At 28.1% G+C, this 25353-nt stretch overlaps 1 protein-coding gene across 1 annotated transcript; it reads right to left on the bottom strand.

Moving 5' to 3' along the window:
* Positions 1–342: 342 nt before the first annotated feature.
* Positions 343–9989, bottom strand: LOC108450245 (indole-3-acetaldehyde oxidase-like). The gene is made up of 10 exons (XM_017747779.2): positions 9730–9989; positions 4163–5869; positions 3824–4077; positions 3487–3696; positions 3109–3327; positions 1904–2869; positions 1470–1565; positions 1133–1231; positions 769–958; positions 343–679 (listed from the first exon to the last, which is right to left on the bottom strand). The coding sequence occupies exons 1-10, from the start codon at positions 9893–9895 to the stop codon at positions 459–461; spliced, it is 4128 nt and encodes a 1375-aa protein (XP_017603268.2). The 5' UTR covers positions 9896–9989; the 3' UTR covers positions 343–458.
* Positions 9990–25353: the final 15364 nt, after the last annotated feature.

Raw genomic sequence — 25353 nt, 5'->3', positions numbered from 1 at the left:
TTTGTTGCTCAATTGATTTTTTCTTTTACTCAACTGAATTATCAATTAATCCGATCTGACTGCAACATGCATGCTTTTCATATCTAAGAGTACGAAGACTTCCTGTTGATGGTTTGCATCTCATTTTCCTTCCGATAGTTGGCCTTCAATACGCTTCGTTTATCAACTTTATCCGTCTTATTCCTCAGCCATATGTAGTTTCCTTTCTCCCACCTCGTAACCCCATCAAAAAGTTCTTATCTTTTGGTCAATTTACATATATGGGTTGGATCTTTGAAGCAAGACAACATGTACAAACCTCCCAAGTTATATTTGTATCCTAATTACCTTTGATCTGTCATATTTTTGTAATTATTTTCGCGTTTATAGAGTAGTTGTACGTCTTGTCTTGAACACAAACTTGTATAAATTTAAACAGTGGGAAGCTAAAATTTATACATGCAGCACGTAGGATGGCCTCACTTTGTGCCCATTGTCCATCGCAAGAACTTCTCAACGCTGTCAAGCCCGCTCCGCTCTTTCACAACTGGCATGGTGGCCGGAACCTCCAACTGGAATATCTCCGAGTTAGACTTGTCGAAGCCACTCCATGAAGCAAGTTGCCGCCTGGCTTCAACTATGGCCGCCCTTGTAGCACAGTGAACTGAAACCGCTAGCGTTAATGGCGGCTCACCAGATGCTGCAAAACAAGAATGAATGCTGTTGGTTTGCCATATTCATTTCACAAAGCAAGATGGCATGAATATTGATGGGAATCTTAGAGCTTGCCTTTTGAAGAAAGCACACGTTTTTGATGATGTCCACTGTTGAGGATTTCGACATTGAATTGTTTAGGAATGGTGTCCATTGTAGGGATCTTATAACTCCATGTTCCATTTGCTGTCACTAATCCATCCGAGTTTGTGGGGTATTCTTCAAGCATAAAGAATCCAATTCCTTGAACATAAGCTCCTTCAATCTGCAAAACGCATTTGTTTCCTTTGTTAACCCGACTCAGATGAGTCCAAGATATGTCTTCAAGGGTATGCTCAATATATATTTGTCATAACCATGTTCGAATATGTGTTAAGAGCAAATGTAGAAGACAAAATATTTAAGAAAAGTGAAAAGTCTTGATTGTAAAGAGGTTAACCTGTCCTAAATCCACAGCAGGATTCAAGCTTTGGCCACTGTCATAAATAATATCTGTGCGCAAAGTTGTGGTTTCCCCAGTTAAAAGGTTCACTTGCACCTGCAATGAGCCATAGCTTCAGAATTAGTAAAATGGAAAGTCAAGAAGGCAATACGATTTGTTATGCAAATGACGAATGGCGAAGATACATGAAGGTTATTAGAGCAACGAGTGTGCTATATGTTCTACGGAAGAGTTCAGGTGCGAGATATGGATCTATGTTCAACAAAATCATGTCAATAATTTTCCAAGCTGTTTATGTGTTTGAAATCACTAGAGGGGCTATAGAGAAACTTGCCTCACTCACTGCTGCACCATAGTTTAGGTATTGACTGGAAGTAGAATCCGGTAAAAAAAGTGTACTTGCCGATAAGTCCACAGAAGCGACATATGCCTGCATTTTATGTTAGTTTGAAAGAAGTGACTATAGATAATATTTTTGAAATTGGACTGGAGATTGAACCAGTAGATAGTTATTTGCTAAAATCTGGTTCTATATAACTTACTAGACCTGACATATTTCTGAACCAACTGATTCGACTGACATCTGATTTTTAATCGCTAACTATAGGTGCTCAAGAACAAATTAAGAACTCATATTGCATTAGAACTTTAACAATATGTAAAACTAACAAAAGGGTTTAGAATAATTGTAAATTATAAAGATGAGGATAACTTCTTCAATGCCTCTAGTTTCTAAGTGGAAAAGCTAAATAAATTCCTAGTTCATACCTGAAGAATCAGTGTCTCCCATCGAAGAGATCCCATTTGTTCCACCAACTTTTCCTTAAGAGCTGTAAGTCTCTCAACCAAGACATTGCAGCAAAGCCTAACTGCTTCACAGCTCGATTCTGATGTCGTGCTGCCACCAGTGAAACCCCCTTGAATCAAACTCAATGTATCAGCTTGAATAACTCTTACTTTATCCAAAAGCTCTTCACTGCCATCACATTTTATCAAACTAAGACCATATGCAGCCGTTTGTTTGGCTTTGGTCCATAGACCCTGGCCCATCTCAATCCCTCCAACTTCAACAACAACGGATCCATCATTTAAGATGCTTACTGTCGCACGAGTTGGCTTCACAATCACTTCTTGCACGATCGGCACACGCGAAATCCCTCGTTTCCTCCATTTATTAAATCTGTTGAATTCTTTTATCATTTCAGTCCTCTGGTGAAAGCTTGAAGAAACGGCCAACTTATCCCATATTGCAGGCAAAGTATACTGTAATGGTTCACCTGCAGAGCTCTTGTAAAACAAGCCGAGGCTGCCGTATGTGTGGAGATTGATACTTCGGACGGTGTCCACCTCAATGGAAAGACTTGATGCTACATGTTCGATTATGGTTTCGGCAATGAAAGATGCCTGAACCTCCCCAGGGGCTCTCATTGCAGATCTGCTAGGCAGGTTTGTTTTGCATATTTTTACATCAAAATTCAAAGCACCCCAATCGTATCTTTTAAGTGTCTCGACTACAGTATGTGCCATCATTATACTGATATCTTGGAATACACCTGCATCGATTAATATCTCAAGTTTTAGGGCTGTAATCTTCCCACTATCTTTGAATCCTACAGTGTATGTTACTTTCATCGGATGCCTTCCTCCTGCCATTATCATATCAGTCTTGCGATTCAGATATGTCCGAACTGGTCGCTGTAATTTGTAAGCTGCAACAGCGCAGGCTGCAGCAACCTAGATGGAGGAAATAAATTTCAGTGATACGTATAATAGACCAGAGATCAGAGACTGGTTAGCATGATGCTATGCATTTAACTGCAGTTAATTTCATGCAAAGTACTTCATCAAAGCAAACATGAATGGCTCTGATTACTCTTTCTTCTTTGTAACTAAATAATGTCCATAAACTCAAATATTTAGCTTTTACAGTGAAATAAGAGGTATAATAAATTAAAAAAGATAATGATACTCACAGAGACTGCTCTTATGGTCTTTCCACCAAAACCTCCTCCAATCCTTCTTGTAATAACACGAATGTTGTTTGCGGGAAGACCAAGACATTGAGCTAATGTTTCATGTGCAATTTGAGGGCATTGAGTAGAGCTGTACACCACCATACTGTCATCTTCATCAGGCACAGCTAGAGTAGTTTGTGTCTCCATATAGAAATAGTACTGTGACCCAAGTTTGATCTACGTGTAACAATTCAAAAACAAGTATTTGAATCCATGATCGAAGTTAATGGCTCTACAAAGCAATCAGTCTGTGCGATCGGTAGCAGCATCAGATATTAAAAAAAAAAAAACAATGCAGAATAATAGTAGTAAGTAGTAACAGACTGTGGAAGTTACCTCGGCAGAGAGAATTTGGCGGTCTGCTTCAGCCATTCCTTTCGAAAAATCACCTACCTGTTCAGGGTAAAGGAAAGGAGGGATCTCAAGAAAGCTACCTCTCTTGACAGCCTCTTCGACGGATAGAATTGGAGGATTTAGATTCTCCTTGTCGTAATCAATCACTGCAAGGTTTGCTGCCAAGTCTGCATGTCTCTGTGTATCTGCAACCTGAAAGAATCATTTCAATGATCAAGTTCTTGAAAGTGAAAATTCCGTTCAGTTAATGAAACTAAGCATTAAAATCTTATACAGCAAGCATAATTAGCTTTCAATAATGATGAAATCAATGAATTACCACTAAGGCAATCCGATCTCCTGCACATTGTACGAGCTCATCTGCATATAGAGGTTCATCACCAAATACTGATCTACAACCTAAATTTTTCCCAGGAATGTCTTTGGCAGAAATAACTGCAGTGACTCCAACTGGTGGTGATCCAGATTTAAATGATATGCTCTTCACCCGTGCTAGAGGCTCTGTGCTGTAAATAAATGCTCCATACAGGCAATTACTCGGAGCTGGAATGTCATCCACAAAAACAGCCTCACCTACATGGTTAGCTGAGTCAGAAACGCAGTCTGGTTTTATAGAGCAAACTGAGATTAAAAGAATTTAGCATCGAATATGACATACCGGAAGCTTGAATGGCAGCTCCAGCTTTTGTAACTGGCTGTCCAACTGGATGATACTCGTTACTTGACTGAATGATCTGCTTTGAAGATGACAGCAATGTTGAAATTTTGGTTCCATTTAACTCATCACAGTTCTCTTTCAGTTCATTATTGTAGTCCACATGTAACAAAGCACTATTATATCCATTGAACTGATCACCGGGGATTTCATCAGGGGTGCGAACTAAGGGGCTCAGGAACTCGTAGAGAAAACCAACAGCCAAACTCGACTTGTAAGCGGGACTACAGATGCCATCTTCTGGTATTATAGTGGTTCCAAGTAATTTAATAGCCTCATACAGGACACTGACACTTAGAACCTTTCCAATCAGAAACTTCTCAACTGTCCTTGCTCTAATGGGATGTTTGGCAGCATAAGCGCCAAAAGCTAATCGACAGTTATTTAGAGTAGCTCCTGTAGAATTTCTGGAAAAGGAAACCTCAGCTAAGAAAGCAGCATTTAAATAGGGCAGTGCATTTCCAAGAGGACGCGGTGCAGCACGATAAGTTTCAAATAGCAACTTAGTATCAGTTTCAGATGAAATATCCTTTGTCGACTCCCAGCTCGGAATTTTAATGCTTAAAAGAATGGCTTTGGAATCCAAAGGAGGCCTTCCAAGGAACTCTTCCAGTGTAAACTTTTCAAGTTTCTGGCCTATCATTATATTCACTATTGCTTCCACAGGAAGTAATATGGCAGCAATGTCAGATGGAAACTGTTTCCTTTGGGCCATCATCAAGTTTCCTCCCACACTACCTGAATTCCTTACGAACCCTGATGCTATCTTCTCCATATGGTCAGAAATTTTCTTAAACACAGTTTTACTATCTAGGGGAAAATCACCTATCTTATTTTGCTTCAGCGCTTCAATAGCCTTTGAAATAGTCACAGCTGCTCCGATTTCTATACCTGTCTGGTCTTGCACGATGATTGAGAGCTCGGGAATATGCTTTAAATCAATATATTTGTCATAGTGTTCTTGTTCCTTGTAATATCCCATTCCGGTATTACCAACAACAATCTTCATTGAGGTTCCATCCTCGGCCTCATTCTTTTGCAGAAAACTTTGAAGTTGCTCAATACTAGTAGGACTATACCAGTGATATAGTTTAGAACACAGATTGGCACCTGCCTTGATTTCCTTCTTGAGAAACTCGGGAAACTTAGAACTTGCATGATTATGATTGTATGCAGGTAATCTACTCATCTTTACTTCATCATTTTCTCCCTTTTTCCAAAAGGAATTATATCCCAAGTCTTCCATATCAACATCAGCAGAAAAACTTTTACAAGCATCAGCAATTGGTCGATAACCGGTACAGCGACAAAGATTTCCCGCAATGGCCTTTTCTGCTTCAGTAACTGTCAGCTTGGAGAATCCGGGACGGGGTTTGGGCCTATTAGTCTTATCAGCATTGACAAGAGCTGAATAGAGAGAAACACACATTCCAGGAGTACAAAAGCCACATTGAGAAGCATGAAATCCGACGAACCTTTCTTGAATAGGATGGAAACCATCCTTGCTATTCCCAACTCCCTCAGCTGTTGTAATTGAACATCCATTTAAACTACAAAGCAGTGTGAGGCATGAGCTCACAGTTGAATCCTCAACCTGATCGAGCACCGGATCATACTTGGACAGTAGGACAACACAGGCCCCGCAGCCTCCTGTTACACAGGGAAAAAACACCAGCAATGATGAATCCAAATTTCTTAAGACAAAACTGTTAAAGCATGAGCAACTGTTACAACAGAAAACTGTAAAATAGTATCCCCAGATATGAAGCATGCATTGAACTCTTTCGGGACATTAAACTAACAAATGGCAACATGATATCATATGCCAAACAGGCTTCTTTTGCTATGCTGTTTTATAAAACTAAGAATTCTGAACTGAGGCTAATTAGTACTTGCAGTGCTGAACTCACATAATAAAAACTTGATCACTATAACTTTAAAACCTTCCAGAACTGATTTTAAGTATATAGATTTGGAACATCAGACATTAATATTTTGAAGCACCATTGTAATTTGTACCCAAAAAAAGAAACCAGTCTATTTTCTACTCTTTTTTCTTGGTTCCAACTCTATTCCATCTTAAAATGTTCAGAATATGAGCCCTTACTAATAACAAACATAGTTTAATGCAAAATTTAAGATATACATTATTATTTAGTGTATTAAACATGAATAATCGAGAATCTTTTCGAGTTGGGTTAACAGCAGTTCATCCGTCGGGTTAGGTTAGCTACAGGCATGCCATTGTATGGTATTTAATATAATTTATACTTAAACTTTGCTCAAGTTTGCTTAGAATTATAAATGATTAATACAAACTCAAAGTATGGATTTGGATTTCAAACTTTATTCGTATTTATTAATTTTTTTTGTTTAATATCATTTTTTAATTTAATATTTTTATTTAAAATCTTTCAACCATCACATCGATCTTCAAATTTAGACTAATAACTCAAATCTCAAACATATTTTTTTAAATCATGCTAAAGAGTACTTTTTTTTGACAGATAAAGAGTGCTTTTTTCTTCTTTTGGTTGAGGAGGTGATATTAACCGTTAAAGGGAGAGCTGATAAAACAATATGGAAGTTTATACCGTTAGGATGACTGTTAATATGTATATATTTAAATTTTGATATATTTGAAAATCTATATTCTCATATGTATATTAAGATATATGTTGAATATAAATACTAAATATTAATATTTTAATAAATATAAGGTTGGATAATATAAAATTTTGAAAAGTTAAATTTTTACTTTCAACTAGAAGTTTGAATTTCAGGTTATATTAATTATTGATTTTTTAATTTTCTTCTGACCATAAAAACAATAAAGATGACAACCCATGACAAAAATAATATATGTAGGGGAGAGTATCCATTTACTAAACAAAGAAATTTCTTCACATTACAGTCGCAACTTGCAAGGATAGTCAAATTTATCAGGAATGTTAATCTTTCGTAAAATATTTGTATTTTATGTATATTTAATTTAAGTAATTATGTTTAATATATTTTCATTGTATCAATTTATAAATTATTACATACAATTATTATATATCAACTCATTAGAATCATAAATTATTTGATCTTTCAAATTTAGACCCAAATCAATAATAGCACCCCTATATTATATTTGAAGAATTTTCTGTTGCATGATACATGATTATACATCAACAAATAAGAAATTATCTAACACTTCATGTCTTACTTGAAATTGTGTTGCTGAGAAATATAAGTATACTAATTCAGTATACTCTAAAAATCTTTTTGGTACAATATTTACAATCCCACAAAGATTGTGTTTCGATGATTTCTAATTTACGGAATCAATCCCTATGAAAATACGTGGAGCTCGGCATGTCTAGAAGTATTGGAGATTGTGTAAATGTATTGTTAACATGTTAAAAAGTTCAGTAGTTCTAATATTCGACTTATTGATTATGTGTTTCATTTTACTATTCATATTATATTTTAGTTTATATTTTGTCAAAAGATAACATTTAATTTTTTTAAATGTTAAAAACTAAATTTAATTAGAAAAATAAAGATCAAATTAATAAAAGAAATAAACATTAACAACTAAATTTATCATTATATACATTTTAAAAACCAAAATGAAATTTTAGTATTGTTTACAAATTAGCTATTTTAAGTGACAAACCCCTACCTATGGTAGGCTTAGCTTGTGATTATTCGCAATACAATCTTTGGGTTAAATAAGGCCTATAGGCCAATTAAGAAATTTATTTAGGTCTTTAGGTCAGTTTTAAATTTATTTAAGGAAATAGGTCAATTTTGAGAGAAAGTTCATCCAGTTAGACAAACTTTCTGGAAAGCGCGTCTAGTTGGGCGAACTTTTCATACACGTGTCAAGAAAGCTTGCTTTGCTGGACGTTTGCAGTTTTTGACTTTTTTAATTTAATTAATTTCTTTGGTCAGATGGTTAAATGCTAGTGGTTTTGACTTAAGTCTCAAGTTTGATTCCTTTTCCACTTATATTTATATTTTTTATTTCATGTTGTTTTAAGCTTCTTCTTTTTAGCTTCCTTAGTTAAATCTTAGTTAAATGATTAAATAATAATTATTGCATCATTGAGACCCAATTTAAATTCCTTTTCTAAACACATTTATAATTTTTATTTCTTACTATTTCAATTTTTTTACTTTTAATTAATAAATACATTGTTTTCAATTTATATATTTTAATTCATTGTTTTAATTAATAATTCTTTTATTCATAAAACCAAATAATAAATATGTAATTATATAGTAAAAATATATACTTTACATATATCATTATGTTAAAAATATTTAAAATTAAAACTCCTTTATATATAATATAAATATCAACTAATTTTTTGATATATTTTTTATATATAATATTTATATTTCAAATATTTATTTTCTCCACGTATATTATGGGTATGGTGATTTTAAAATTATAAAATAAAATAATTATTTTATATGTAAAATATTTCAAATATCATTATTTTTCATCTACATTATGAGTGATATTTCAAATATTTTATATGTGAACTATTTCAATTAATTATTTGAAATATCATTATGTTTATATGCGAAATATTTTAAATACACATACAAAAATATCTACTAATTTACTAAAATAATCATATTTGTAATAATTATTTGATTTTATGAATAAAAGAGTTATTAATTAAAAATGAATTAAAATAAAAAATTGAAACAATATATTTATTAATTAAAAATAAAAAAAACTTGAAACAAGATGAAATAAAAATTACAAATTTGTTTAGAAAGAGAGATTAAGCTGCGTCTCGATGATGAAATCATTATTATTTAACTAATATGTTAAAAACATTCATTAAAAAAAATTAAAACAACATGAAATAAAAAATATAAAATGAGTCGGAGAGAAATCAAACTTAAGACTCAAGAAAAAAAACTACAAATATTTAATCATTCAACCAAAGAAATTAATTATATTAAAAAAGTCAAAAATTACAACTTAAAAGAAAAAATGTGTAGACGAACTTTCTTGTATGGAAAGCTTATCTAGCTAAATATTCTTTTCAAAAAGCTCGCTTAACTCAACGAATTTTTTTTAAACAATTTTAAAACCAGCCTAAAGAACTAAATAAATTTCAAAATAGTACTTATTTAGCCCAAACTATGTATTCAAACGTGGATAAAATAATATTTCATAGTAATCATTGATACATGAAACTTGGCGAGTATAAAGATTCGGGTCAAGATTTCGGTTATCGATTCTTATGATAAAGTTCTCAAGTTCTTGTAGTTTCAATTTAGTTCATTGGTTTCATTCAAAACTAATTATAGTTGGGTAAGATTTTAATCATATTCAATCAAGCAAAAACAAGTTCAGCATGAAAAACTCAAGCATATCCTTATTCCTTATTATATGAATATATGTAATTTTTTTTTAAATCTTTTTCATCTAGTTAGAAGATTTCACTCAAAAAAAAAAAAGAAAAATCCCATAGCAGGCAATAGAAAAAAATAAATACCTTCACCGCAGCCGAGCTTGACACTCTTGAAGTGAGTGTGGGAACGCAAGAACTCGAGCAAAGTTGTGGAAGGATGTATATCAGAATCAAATAACTCAAACCTCTTTCCATTAACAGCGAAAACCAAGCTCGATTGTTTTGTTTCTCCGCCGGCGACCTCGCCCATTTCTCCCTTGAAAAGACTACTCGTATAAATCTTGGCCAGAAACTAACAACTATAAAGGCAAATCATCCTGAAAAAAAATTATTATAATAATAAAAGCCTCGGTAGCAATGTCATCTATTGGGTAAAATAAAGGAAATTAATTTTTAATAAAAATCATTAATTATTATAAATTTATTGATAGATGGAATTTTATTATAAAATAATAATTTCTTTAATTTTAAATAATGTATTATGAGATCAAGATATACGAGGAAATTTGAAGAAAATGCTGATTTTAAAAAATATGTAGGAAATATAATTTTTTAATATTTAAGGAAAATATATTGCTTTCTGACTTTTTTAGCATATTATTTCATTTCGTTACATGGTTAAATTTAGTGATTTAATTCTCTCCTATTTACATTTGTATTTATATTTAATGTTGTTTTGAGCTTTACTTTTATTTTTAGTTATTGTTTGTAACGCATTAGCTTTTGATTAGATGGTTAAATAATAGTATTTTTATCATTGAGTCCCAAGTTTGATTCATCTTCTAAGCACATATGTATTTTTTTATTTCATATTGTTTCAAGCTTTTTTAATTAATATTTTAATTAATAACAATTTTATTTATAAAATAAAATAAAAATGTCAAATATCATTATTTTTAGTAAATATAATTTTTATATATGTAATATTTATTTTTCTATCCATATCATGATTGTTGTAAATTTTAGTATTATATATTTTGTTGTATGTCTATTTGAAATATTTCACACATAAAAATATTTAAAATATTATAGCCACAACGTAGATGAAAAATAATTATATTTAACATATTTTACATATAAAATAATAATGATATTTGAAACAATTATTTGATTTTATAATATTAGAAATCACTATACCCACAATATAAGTATAGAAAATAAATATTTGACATATAAATATTATATATCAAAAAAATTAGTTGAAGGTAAAAAATAAAATATATTTAACATATTGATAAATATCAATTTTATCAAAAAAATATTTTTATTATATAATTTGCAATAATATTTAATTTTTTAAATAAAATTTATTAATTAAAAGATGAATTAAAAATAAAAACTTGAAAACAATATATTTATTAAATAAAAGTATTAATTTAAAATAAAAATAAAAAATTGAACAACATAAAATAAAAATACAAATGTGTTTTAAAAAAAATCATCCAACCAAAAATAATAATATATTAAAAAACTTGTTCTGTGACACGCCCTGGAGGACTTTTTTTTTTTTTCTCTTCAAAATCAATTTATTTATCTAAATATCATATAAATTGATATCTTTTCTTTTCTTTTAATTTGACCCACGATATACTCTATTACTTTTCTAGTATTAATATTTAATAACCATTTATACGTGAAAATCAACTTCTGACGGTAGTGACGTAATGGCTTTTTATTACATGATATGGTTGAAAATAGTCAAAGATTAATAACGAAGCAGGCTTTTTGGATTCACGTCCCCGGTCTTTCTTAGGCCTCTCTTTTAACATTTTCTCGGGCACAATTGTTAAGATAAAATGGAGCATTTTATCGTAAATGATGTAGCCTTTAAGAATTTTGATTTTTGTAATCAAAATTAGTTTTTTCACATAAATAATATAAAAAAATAAAATTAATAACTGGAATGGTATACCATAAGATTATTTTCTAAAATGGTATGATTTTATTGGTGCCACCTATCAAATTGACAGTACTGAATTGAAATGTAATGATCTAAAGTATTTAAGAAATTAATATGAATTTTTTCATTTTTAATGGCTGCTAAAAGAAAAGTGAAAGGGTGTGTCTGTTGCACCAAACATTAAATGTGGCTAATTGTGTTGTAAGCTCTCCTTATTTATTACTTTTTATTTCCCTTCAATTTACTATATTGTATTTAAACAAACCCTTAACCTATTTTTGTAGTTAAATAAGCCTTTAACTTATGATTTTTACTCATAAAATCCAAAAGGGTAATTTCTTCATCAAGTCCCTAAACATTTTATATAATTACACTTCAGTTTGATGTTGTCAATAGCAACAACAACACCCAAAAAATTTAATATTTTTTAAAATCAGCTAATGATTAGTCCATTATGAAAGATGGTGCCACCAATGACAATGATGATATAGAAGTTTATTTTCAAAATAAATCATTTTCGTACATAATTTTTAAATATCAATACTCAAATATCCAAAGCTTCAACATTTATCAATAACACTAAATTTTCAAATATTGTTATATGTAATTTTATATTTTCCACATTCCAAGTGAAACGAATTTTACCTTTTAGCGAAGTTTAAAGATTAATATCAAATAATTTTTTATTTTAATATTAAAATAAATATATTTTATCTAAAGTAAAGCTATTTAAAAATATAAATTAATTAGCATTTTATGTTGATGTGAATTTATGAGAATAGTTTATTAAATAAAAAATAAAATTTTAAAATTTATTGAGAGTGCTTATATACGTGATATTCTTAACTACTCTTTTGAAGTTTTTTATTACTTTTCTAGATTTTATATTGATGTTAAAGTGTATATAATTTTTATTGCATCAACAAAAATTAAAATAAGAGCTTGAAACTCAAAATATATTTACTTTAATATTAAAATAAAGGGCTTTTATGAGTAAATATCATAAGTTAAGGGCTTATTTAACTACAAAAATAAGTTAAGGGCTTGTTTAAAGACAATATAGTGCGTTGAAGGGGAATAAAAATAAAATAATAAATAAGGGGGGCTTACAATGTAATAACCCGAAATTCACGGGCACCGGAAAAGTGAGTTATAGGGCCTCCGTCTTAGTGAAATAAGTTCGAAAATAATTATTAAAAATATTTATGAGCCTAGTGGTGTGTCTAATTAGGATCTAATTAGGTGAATTTAGTTTAATTTAGAGTAAGTAATAAAAAGGATTAAATTGAATAAAGGGTAAAAGTTTAATTATAAAGCAATAGAAAATAAAAAGGATTAAAATGGCAATTAAGCCATTGACTACAAATGAGGCGACATATTGGTGAAATAAAATCAGAGATTTTTTAGGTTTTATATATTATAATGATTATTATTATGATTTTATATTAAATTATTATAATTATTAATTAACATTATGGTTTTATATTAGATTATTATTATTAGCATTTTATTAAATAAATTAAATAGAAGACAATTTTATGGTAATAAAATATACATGTGTAAGAATTGTATTGGTACAATTGTAATTTAAATATTTAATTACTTATAATTTAAGTATAAAGATATTTTATAATTATTAATTGTATTAATTAAATCATGAGATTTTTATTTGATAAGCAAATTAGATAATGACATTTGTAATAATATAAATATGTACACTTGTTATATAATTATTAATTTACTTAATATTAAAGTAAAAGATATTTTAATATATGATATTAATATTATATTATGTTAATAAAATAATATTGCATAAAAAGAATTAAGGAAACAAAGAAACAAAACAAAAGAAACAGAAACGAAGCAGGGAACAAAACCAAAACAGGGGAAGAAAAAGGGAAAGAAAATAAAAAGGAAAATTGGGATTTTAAAGCTTCAAGTTTAATTGGTAAGCTTAATTAAGTCTTTTTCTCTTAATTTTGATATTTTAGAAGCTTTAAAATAAGTTTTGATGAAATTAAGTTGATAATTCAAGAGTTTATATGTTTCCAAATATGGTTCATGTTGGATAAATTATGGAATTAGGGATTTAATTGAATGAATTCTAAGTTAGAATTGATTAAGGGATTAAATTGTAAACTAGGCTATAAGTTTTAAGTTGAAGGGACTAAATTGAAGAAATTTCGAAATTAGGAAATATGCTGGAAATTTTATAGTTAAATATAAGTTTAGACAAAATTTGAATAGAAAAAGAGAGTGAATTGGATTAAGAAAATAATTAAGTTTAGTTAGGATTAAATTGGGAATAAGGTAGGAATTGTTTAGAAATTTAATTATTTATTATAATTAATGCTGTAAATAATAATATAAATTACTATTATTTTCGTGGCCAACAAAGAACCTAAAACGTCAGCATCGAAAGGAAATGAGAAAGTCATCGAGGACTAAAACGGGAGAATTACGGTGTGTATTACTATAATTCAAATTTTAATTATTATTGATTGCTAAAATTTTAATTGTTATGTATGGTAAGTAAGACTTGAGGTAAGTATGTGATTATTTGAAAAGTGTATTGATTGAAAAATAAATAAATGGTGACAATTGTATGGTGTTGATGGTATACACTTGTGTGAAAATTAATTTGTGTATGAATTAAGATAATAGATATTTGAATTGAATGAGTATTGAAAATTTTTGTGTAAATTAAATTGAAATTAGAAAAAGTAAAATAATACCCTATTAACTTGCCGGACTAGATTTGATACAAATGGCATGCCATTGGATTTGTGATGTGATGAGGAGATTATAGTTCGGCCGAGAAGATATTTCTGTTATTATATACTTCGATTTATCCGAAGAGGCACTTAATGCCTTACTGGTGTGTTATGGAGGATTTAAAATATTCTGGGTGTGTTTGGGTTGGACATTCTGGTGTGTTTGGGTGGAAATTCGCGTATTTGTCATAGTCCGAGCTTTGTTAATAGGGTAAATAATTGAAATGAAATTTTGAAAATGAGATTATTTGTTTTAGCACTATTGAAAAGTATGAAAAAGAATGTATGAACTAAATTATGAATTGAGTTAGTATGAGAAAAATGAATTATGAATTTAAGATTTATGAAGTAAAATAATTATATATAAAAGTAGTTTAACTAATTATAAAATTTATGGTTGATGTTTGTAATTTATTAATGTTAAATAGTCTTGATTTATAGTAATACCATCGAGTATATCCATACTCAGGGTATGGTTGTTTCCGTCATGAGTTAGTAGAAATCAAGTGTCCCGGCTCAGCATCCAGAACAATCCCGACTCCAACACAAACTTGGTGATGGATATTTTTCTTTTGGGTAAAGGTGGCATGTACATAGGTGTTGTTTAGTCACTTGAATATGTATATTACTTTGAGTAGTGAATGATGAATTATAAGATTTAGATGGTTAAATGTAATGGTAAGGAAAGTACATGATATTTTGATACACGAACATTAAGTTGTTAAATGAATGAAGTTTATAATCAATTTTGAATGATGCTATGATAGTTATTAAGTTAAAATTATGTTAATGATATAAATATTAGTTATATGAATGTGAAACATTGCTGTTGGTGATTTTGGTTTGAATTTGCAGGAGGTTTAGATAAAAATGAGTAGAAATGCTGTCGAAATTTTTTATAAAAAAATAAAAATAAAAAAATAAAAAAATTTGGAATACTCGAACAAGTCCCGTTCTACTTTTAATACGTGTTTGAACTTCGAGAGTCCAAGTTAGGGACTTAATTATTATATTACACTATGAAAGTTATATTAATTGTAAATTATTCGTAAGTTATCTGATATGTCCGGTAATGCCTCATAACCTCATTCCGGCGACGGTTTGGGGTTAGGGGGTGTTACATACAAAGCAATTAGTCATATTTAAGGTTTGGTGAGGCGACAGGCGGCACCCTTTTACCTTTTTTAACGGCCACTAAAAATAGAAAATTTGCTATCAGGTCCTTGAATACTTTAGATCATTACATTTCAATCTAATGCCATCAATTTGACAGGCGGCACCAATAAAACCATACCATTATGGTAAATAAACTAATGGGCATGCCGTTTTAGTTATTAATTTTATTTTTTGTATTATTTAGGTAAAAAAAACTTCAAAATTATAATGTTGGAACCTATTAAGTAAAAGAAGAAAATTTATTTGATATTAATCTTTAAACTTCGCTAAAAAGGTAAAATTTGTTCCACTTGGAATGTGGAAAATATAAAAATTACATATAACAATATTTGAAAATTTAGTGTTATTGATAAAGGCTGAAGCTTTGGATATTTGAGTATTGATATTTAAAAATTATGTACGAAAATGACTTATTTTGAACAATAAACCTTGATATTATCATTGTCATTGGTGGCACCACCTTTCATAATGGGCCAATCACTGGCTAGTTTTAAAAAAAAATTAAAACTTTTGGGTATCGTTGTTGCTATTGACAATATCAAACTAAGTGTAATTATATAAAATGTTTAGGGACCTGATGAAGAAATTACCTTTTTAGATTGAATAAAAAAAAGGTTCTGCTGATGTTAGTGGCTCCCAATCAAATGTTTTAAACTTTTGGTTTATTTTTTGGTTTATTTGTAGATTAGGTTTGTCCTTTTAAAATTAAAATTAAAATTAAATAACCCTTAAAAATATAAAATAACAAAATAAACTCTTTTAAATTTTTTAAAACAATAAACTTAAAATTCTTATTTAAATTACCTAAATATATCCCTCAATAATTTTTCTCAAGTTTTTAAATAAGAATTATAGTTCTATTATACTCATGACTCTAAAATATTACTTCAAATATATATATATTTTATTATGTTTTAGTTAACCTCAATATCAAATCTTTTTTTTTAACAAATTTGTACTATATTTTTAGTGAATTATAAGAGGAGGGCAAAACCCTAATAACAACACAATTAGCACGACTCAAATTTAAATCACACCTGAAACCATAAATACTCTAATTTTCATACCAACACACGAGATTCATTTGTACAATATTTTTAATTATAACTTTTGGAAGCAGTTCTTTCCCTAACATTATTGTAAAAAACTGATGAACAGATCTTTTAATTAATTGTTATAATTATTTTGAATAAACTATCTCTTTTTGTTATAGAATGAATTATATCGTTATCCTGTAGTATTTATATTTTATGAAAATAGATCTTTCAAAAGTGAAAAAGATCATTTTAAATTGTGATTCAATATATAATTTGTTTATATTTAATATGAATGTAATTTATAGATTTTTATTATGATTTAATTATATTAATTGAATTTTATTTTGACTCAATTAAAATATTTAAAAATAAATAAATAAATTTTTTTAATGTTAGATAAAATAATTATTTATATATATAATATATAAACATATATAATGTTATATTAATAATATTGTTATTGGCTGACCCAACAGGTGATGTAATGGCAAATTACTATCATTAAAATAAAATCGTTGTTGACATTGCATTTTGGGTTCATCCATAAACTACTCCTTCCCAAAAAGAGATTTTTATGCCATTAACTGAAGTTAATTATCTTCCTCCTAAAATTGTAGGGTAAATTATAGTTAATGTTATTAAATTATTAGTAAATTTATATTTTGGTCATTTAATTTTAAAAAGTTACAAAATGATTATTGAATAATTTGAAAGTTTTTATTTAAATCACTATGCTATTAAAATTGCTATTGTATAGCCTTCTCTATTTGACCCGTCTAGATCAATTGAAAGCTTTCCCCCCTTCTCTTTTATAGTTCATTTTTTTTTCATAAAACAACTTTAAAAGCCACGAATCAATAAACCAAAATTCAAACATTTTTCTTCTCCAACTTTTAGCACTAACCATCAGATTGACTTAGATTTAAGATATATTTTTTTATTTGTTGATAGGTATTGATCTACAGCATCAATTATCGAATCGTTGCTTAAAGCTCGTTAACCGAACCCTTTTTTATATAAAAAAATTTAACAACTCAGTGGCTTAGATAAAAACTTTTGAATAATTTAATAATTTAAATAAAAATTTTCGAATAGTTAAATAACTATTTTGTAACTTTATAAAATTAAGTGACTGGAACATAAATTTATTAATATTTTAGTAATATTTTTTTTCCAATATTTTGCGAAATCTCATACTCATCGAAATCTTTTAACTTGATTCCATTTCACTGTCTGACCATGATATGCACATATAATGATGTAAATCTAAAACAATTTAAAAAGAAATCGGATATAAACCTTTGAAGTTTCATAGCCAAATCTTTTATCAATCAGGGTTGGAATGATGACGATGATATGTTTTACCTTTTAAATAAGGATGTTTGTTTTTTTCCTTCTTATCAATATATGATTATAGATAATTCCAATGCATTTTATTTATTAATAAATAAAAAAAGATGTGCCCCACCTCACCAAATACCAATGAGATTTGAGAAAGATCAATTAAAATATACGATTGCCTTTTGTTGAGTGGAAAATTGATAGGAAATAAATGTAGTGCATTTAATAAGAACAAAATTATTAATTTTTAAAATGTAAAATTATATCATTTTAAATATAAGTATAGTGACAAGAGGAAACAAAAATAGTTCAAGTAATTGAGTTGTTTCATTGATTTGTATATCTGCAAATGATGATATTTTTAGGTACTCTATATGTGTTTATTTGTGCACTTAAACGACAGTGAATTATTTCTCTAAAGCAACAATTAAATAAATCAATGTGGTGAGATATTCATATATTTGTGTTATGATTTTTTAACTTTTATGTAATATTTAATGATTGGTTTGTTGTATAAAAGATTTAGATAAATGTGATTAAATTTCTTAATTTATCTTTTAAAATTGAATTTTATTTTTATTTTTTAAAAAAGTTAGAATCTTTTGGCATATTTATTTAGATTTTTTTATAATTTTAAAAAGTATTTTTGTGTATAAATTTTTTATAAACTTTATAGAATTTTTAGATGATAAAGATATGTTGTTAAATATTTAAAAATCAATCAAGTCTTTAATTAAAAGCGATACTCATATGCCACATCATCAGTTTTGTTGACTATTAATTGTTGATTACCACCCAATTAAGAACAATTCTTAATTAGGTTTTAATGATTTTTTTAACTAATCTTATGAAGATTTCTTTAATGTAACAACGAGAACAAGTTAGGGCTAGTTTGGCAATACTTTTGATAAAGTGCTGTGGAAAAATACGTTTGAGAAGTGCTTTTGAAAAGTTTGGTTTAAAATTCAGTATTTGGTATTCTTTGTCAAAAATATTTTTGAGAAATAAAATGTCCATTTTAGTCATGATATTATAAAGTAACAAATATGCATTTAAATAATGTTTAAATTAGTTAATATTATGATATTTTAATAATAATATAAAAATAAATTATTATAACTTATTGTTAATATTTTAATATATAATATTAATTTTAAATAATTCTAAAATTAATATTAATTATTTATTAAATTTAATTAGAATATATAAACTATATTTAAATATTTAAATATTATCATTAATTATTTGTAATTAGATATTGACACAATTGTATTTGTAATGACCGAATTTTACGTTCTATGAAAAAGTGTATTTTGGTCTCCGTTTCTGAAAAATAGATTAGTAAATATTTATTAAAAATATTTACAAAGTTAATCGAGTGGTTAATTAGAGTTTAATTAAGTGAACTAGCTTAAATTAAGGATAATTGGATAAAATGATTAAATTGAATGAAGTGTGAAAGTTTAATTATAGAATAAAGAAAATTGAAAGGACTAAATAAATAAATAAGCCAAAAGAATGTTAAGTACATGGCAAAAATAAAATACAAGTGTAATAAATATAATACACACATTTGTAATACATGTATGTATTTGTTTATTATTTAAGTAAATATTAGTGTATTTATTATTATTAAATTAATATTATATGATAAATAAATAAAAGTAAGACAAATGTGTGGTAATGATTGGGTACAAGTGTATTAATAAAAAAATACATACACTTGTAATGCTTGTATTTAAGTATTAAAAGATATTTATTAATTATAAAAGATATTTATTAATTAAATAATTATATTATAATATTTTATATGATAAATATATTAGATAATGACAAATGTATGGTTATAAATGAATACAAATGTATTAATAATATATACATGAATAAATAAATAATACTTATTATTTAAATAATAAATAAATGTGTGTATATATATAAAAGGAAATAAAGAAAAAAAAAAGAATAGAAATAGAAACAGAATAGGCAAAACGAAAAGCAGGGAAAGAAAGAAAGAAAGGAGAAAAGAAAGAAGAAAGGGAAAATTCAAGGTTTGAAGCTTGAGATTTAAATAGGTATGTCAATTTAGCCCTTTTTACTTAATTTTGATGTTTTAGAAACTTTAGAACAAGGTTTTGATGAAGTTAAGTTGATTTATTGTAAGATAGTTGATTATAAGACATTGTTCTTATTGAACAAAAAGATGAATTAAGGGCTAAATTGATAGAAATTCAAGTTAGAAATGAAATAAGGATTGAATTGTAAAGTGATTCATAAGTTTTATGCTTTAAGGACTAAATTGAAAGAATTTTGAAATTATGGTTTTATGATGAAAAATAGATAATTATGTGTAAGTTTGGTTAAAATTGAGTAGAAGTAAAATATAAATTAAGATAGAAAAGTAAGTGAATTTAGTTAGGATTAAATTGAAATTAAAAGTAGAAAATCAACATTTTGCACTGAGATTATTTTGGACAGCAGCAGTAGTCTAAGTTTGAAAAATCACCAAAAATTTTAGAAATTGAATTAGAGGATGAATAAAATATGGAATTAAAGCTTATTGAGTCTACTTTCTTATAAAAGAAACTATATAAGCAATTGAATTGTAAATTATGAGATATAATGAATTTTGTGAGACAAGGTCAGAATGAATTCGGGTTCCTCTGTTCTGACTTTGGAAAATCACCAAAAATTGGAGAAAAATAATTAGAGGCCTAAAGTTATATTTTTAGAATCCCTAATGAGTCTATTTTCAGGAAAAATCAACGGGAATATTATCCGTGTAATACCCTGAAAATTTTTACAGTAAGATATTATCCTTGATATAGTAAAATAAGGAAATAAAGTGACAAAAAGGGAAATTTTGAGTTATGTCAATATTGAGAAGTATATTATGATATATTAATTCAAGAAAGGACTAAATTGTAAAAGTGAGAAAAGTTTTGTTGCACAAGAGTAAATATTCATAATTTGAGGGGTTAAAGTGTAAATATAAAAAAATTGAAGGACCAATAGTGTAAATAATTTAAGAGTGGAATGATCTAGAAACTAAGGAAAATGGATGAATTAGGACCAAATTGAATAGATGAAGAACTATGAGGGACTAAATTGCAATTTTACCAAATTAAATGATGACTCAATGATGGAATTTTAAAAGATAATGAAGGGCAAAATGGTCAATTGGAAGAGAGATAAATCTAGAAAGAATAATGATGCTAGAGATATTTTGATATTTTATAATTATTTAATTAGATAAATATTATTTTATTAATATTTTAATAAGATATTTTATTATTATTTTATTAGTATATAAAGAAAGAAAGATGAGAATTTCTCATCCATATTTTCCAATGCACTAACGTGAGAGAAAGAGAGGAAGAAAGAAAGTTTTGCTTTCTTTACAATTTGGTCCTTTTACCAAAAATTCACCATTTTCACCCAAAAATCAAATGAATTTCCATAGCTACCAAGAGACAAAAATGTTAAGGAGAGCATGGGGAGTTAGAATATCAAATTGGATTCAAGAAATAGAAGCTGGAGGAGAGAGAAAATCAAGTTAAAGATTAGTATCAATAGAACAAGGTAAGTATATCAAGATTTCAATATGTTTTTAAGTTTGTTATTATTGACAAAGCATGGAAATAATGTTATAGTCGAGTTTTCTTACATAAGGTCCTATGTTTTTGATATGTTAGTGAAGAGAAAATAAGAGAAAGTGATGAGAAATGGTGTAGAAAAAAAAAATAAGGGTGTTATAACATGGTAATTAATAGCTTGCACAAAAACAGTTTGGACAGCAGCAGTAGACTAACTTTGAAAAATCACCATAAATTTTATAAATCGAATTAGAAGATGAAATACATATTGAATTAAAGCTTATTGAGTATAATTTCTCATAGAAGAAATAGTGTAAGCAATGGATTTGTAAATTTTGAGATATAATGAATTTTGTGAGACAAGGTCAGAATGAATTCGGGTTCCCCTGTTCTGACTTTGAAAAATCATAAAAAATTGAAGAAAAATAATTATGGGCTTAAATTTATATGTATAAAATCCTGAATGAGTATATTTTTAATAAAAACAAACAAGAACATCATTTAAATCCTGTATGAGGAGATAATTATTTTTTGGTGAATAAGGGTCAGAACTGTCAGACAGCAGAACAGGGGTAACTTTAAAGAATAAATTGTACTTATTGGCTAAACCAAAAATTATGAAATTTTTATGGTAAGAATATATATGAGTCTAGATTCAGGGAAAATTATTGGATATTAATTTGGAGTTCTATAGATCCAGATATAAATAATTTAGTGACTACGATGCAGATAGACAACTTGAATATTCATAAAAGTAAATAATAAAAATTATGGATAATGTTACTTACAAGTGTGTTATCTACAGTAAGGATGTGGAATGGAGAGGAGGAGGAGGAAAATATGTATGAATATTCATCTAGCATGGCTAGTTTGCATATTTTAGGCTCAAGGACTAAATTGAATAAAAGTAAAACTTTATGGGCAACTTTGTAAACATGTCAGAAATGACCAAATTGCATGAAATGGATTATTTTATTATTTAAATTACAAAATTGAATGAAATTATTAATTTAGTTCAAGATCGGAGGAAAACATGTTTTAGGGATTAACTTGAGAAGTGTTGAAATTATGAAAAATTCTGATATTTTATAGAATTCATGGATTGTTATCAATATACATGAGAATAATAGCTGGAAATAAGGATTAAATTGCAAGAATTTTATTTTCCTGACCCTAAGGATGAAATCATCATTAATTAAAAGTTTAGAGGCAAAACGGTAATTTTATCTAGAGCATTAATTAAATGCATTAGAATATGAAATGAATGAAAATGATGATAAAATTTATTTATAAAGATCCGGACGACTCAAATATGAGACTTGATCATGGAAAAGAAAATATATCAGATTAATGAAATTATAAACACAAACAAGCAATGAGGTAAGTTCGTGTAACTTGAATTATATTCTTAAATGCTTGAGATTGTATGTTATTGATGTGAATATGATTTGAATGTTCATTGTATGAAAATTAATGAAATATTGATATATTTGATAAAATAGGAAAAATCCTAGTTGAATGAAAGGAAAATTCGATGGATCTTTAAAAAGGAATTGAAGGTAAAAAAGATCTAGCCTGGACGGATGATCCTATCCTGATATAGCCCTCCCGAAGAATACGTGTAAAACAGATTTAGCCCGGACGGGTAATCCGAATTAGGGTCTGAATTTAGCCTGGACCGGTAATCCGACAATACTCTATGAGTTTATATTACAGTGATTTAGCTTCGACCGGTAATCCCACCGTAAGGATGAGGTTCGAGGGAGTGTGCCCTTTGATATGAAATGTGTAAGACCATGGTTGAAAGATACCATGGCAACCTGATATGAAATGTGTAAGACCATGGTTGAAAGATACCATGGCAACCTGATATGAGATGTGTAAGACCATGGTTGAAAGATACCATGGAAACATGACATGAAAAGAATAAGACCATGGTTGAAAGATACCATGGCAACATGACAGAAAATGAGTAAGACCATAGTTGAAAGACACTATGGCATCACGTCAAAGATAAATAAGACCATGGATGGAAGACGCTATAACATCTGTTGAACAATTGATATTCAGGTAAAATGTATCAGATGACGAATAGTTATATGAAATGGTTGTGTGAAATGTTTACAAGAACTGGTCATATGGAAATATATGTACAAAAGCGTTGTATGAAATAATTATGAAAATGGATAAACGAAATAAGTATAAGTACATGGAATATAATTTATGTTAAGTTTGATATAAGCTATTACCAGAATAAATATACATAAAACATATGGAAATGATGGAGCATAAAATATTGATATAATGAAATGAATGATATATGCTTGTGAAGAAACGGTAAGAGCATGATATGTTTCCTGACATGTACATATATGATTATCTTTGATATGTTGATACAAGGAAATTATGTAAGTTGAGACTATTATTAAACTCAAGTGCGACATGTCGAGAAAATAGATATATCAATGTTGAATTTATATGGGATATGTGCAAGTATACTAACAATGTTGTTGTTTGATGCTTATACAAATGCCAAACTGTTGATTGAATGATAATATATTTATTTTATATGATGCATTGAATCGGTAAGTATTTTAAATTTTTTTAAGTGATCTGCAAATGGTAGTAATGCTCTGAAACCCTGTTCTGGCAGCGGATACGGGTTAGGGGTGTTACAATCCGAGTTTTGTACTGTGAGATAATTAATTTTAAGGCAGCAGAACAGAGATAACTTTAAAGAATAAACTGTACTTATTGGCTAAACGAAAAAATTCTAAAAATTTTATGGTAAGAAGATATATGAGTCTAGTTTCAGGAAAAATTAGTGGATCTTAATTTGGAGTTTTATAATTCCAAATATAAATAATTTAGTGACTATGACACAGAAGGACAGCTTGAATATCCATAAAAGTAAATAATAAAAATTATAGATAATGTTACTTATAAGTGTGTTATATACATTAAGAATGTGGAATGGAGAGGAGGAGGAAAAATATATATGAATATTCAGTTAGCATGGCTAATTTGCATGTTTTAAGCTCATGGACTAAATTGAATAAAAGTAAAACTTTAGGGGTAATTTTGTAAAAATATCGAAAATGACTAAATTGAAGGGAATGAATTGTTTTATTATCTGAATTAATAAATTGAATGAAATTATCAATTTAAGATTGGGTGAAATTTGAGAAAATGATAAATTACCAATATGCCCCTAAATCTTGGTATTTCTGCAATTTAGTCAGGTAGATTCGTATATCTTGAATGAGCATGTAAATATGACAATTTAAGTATTGTATAGTATTTTATATGATATTTTGAATTGAATATATGAAAAGGATGTTACATGAAACATGAAAATGAATACTAAATAATATAAATTAATTGAAATTATTCTGAAAATCTCGGTAATGCCTCGTATCCTATCCCGGTCTCAAGTACGGGTATGAGGTATTACAGTATTATTTTAAAAATAATTTTCACACATTTGTATTATTTTATTTTAAAATGTAATTTGAATATATAACTCATATTAGGTATGTTACATATATTTAGATTAAAGTTCCAAAAAGGGATAATATTTATATACCAAATATAAATACTAAAAATTTTACAATAGTATTTACAATTTAAAGTGAATCCATTAAACTAGAAGCTATAGCATCTCTTGTTAATTCCATTTCAAAACACTTGAATTGTTTAATTCACCGTCATCATCACCATCATCATCGTCGTCATCATCATTATCACTTTCTCGACTATACGCATTTTCTGAATCAATAATATTCTCATATGCCCTGTTAATATCTTCGTATTCCATAAAATCTGCCTTGAAAGAAATTTTTTTATTTCATAATTATTTCATAAAATTAAACAATCAGAAAATAACT

This window comes from Gossypium arboreum, chromosome 5 (genome assembly GCF_025698485.1).
Source record: "Gossypium arboreum isolate Shixiya-1 chromosome 5, ASM2569848v2, whole genome shotgun sequence".
In the NCBI taxonomy this organism is placed as follows: Eukaryota; Viridiplantae; Streptophyta; class Magnoliopsida; order Malvales; family Malvaceae; genus Gossypium; species Gossypium arboreum.
This window is presented reverse-complemented; position numbering and strand designations above follow the sequence as displayed.

Excerpts from the sequence above, each read along its gene's own strand:
- LOC108450245 (XM_017747779.2), bottom strand. The coding sequence starts at position 9,895 with ATGGGCGAGGTCGCCGGCGGAGAAACAAAACAATCGAGCTTGGTTTTC. Across the intron at positions 5,870-9,729 it reads CAAGCTCGGCTGCGGTGAAG|GAGGCTGCGGGGCCTGTGTT; the intron begins GTATTTATTTTT and ends CCTGTGTAACAG. Across the intron at positions 4,078-4,162 it reads AGCTGCCATTCAAGCTTCCG|GTGAGGCTGTTTTTGTGGAT; the intron begins GTATGTCATATT and ends CTAACCATGTAG.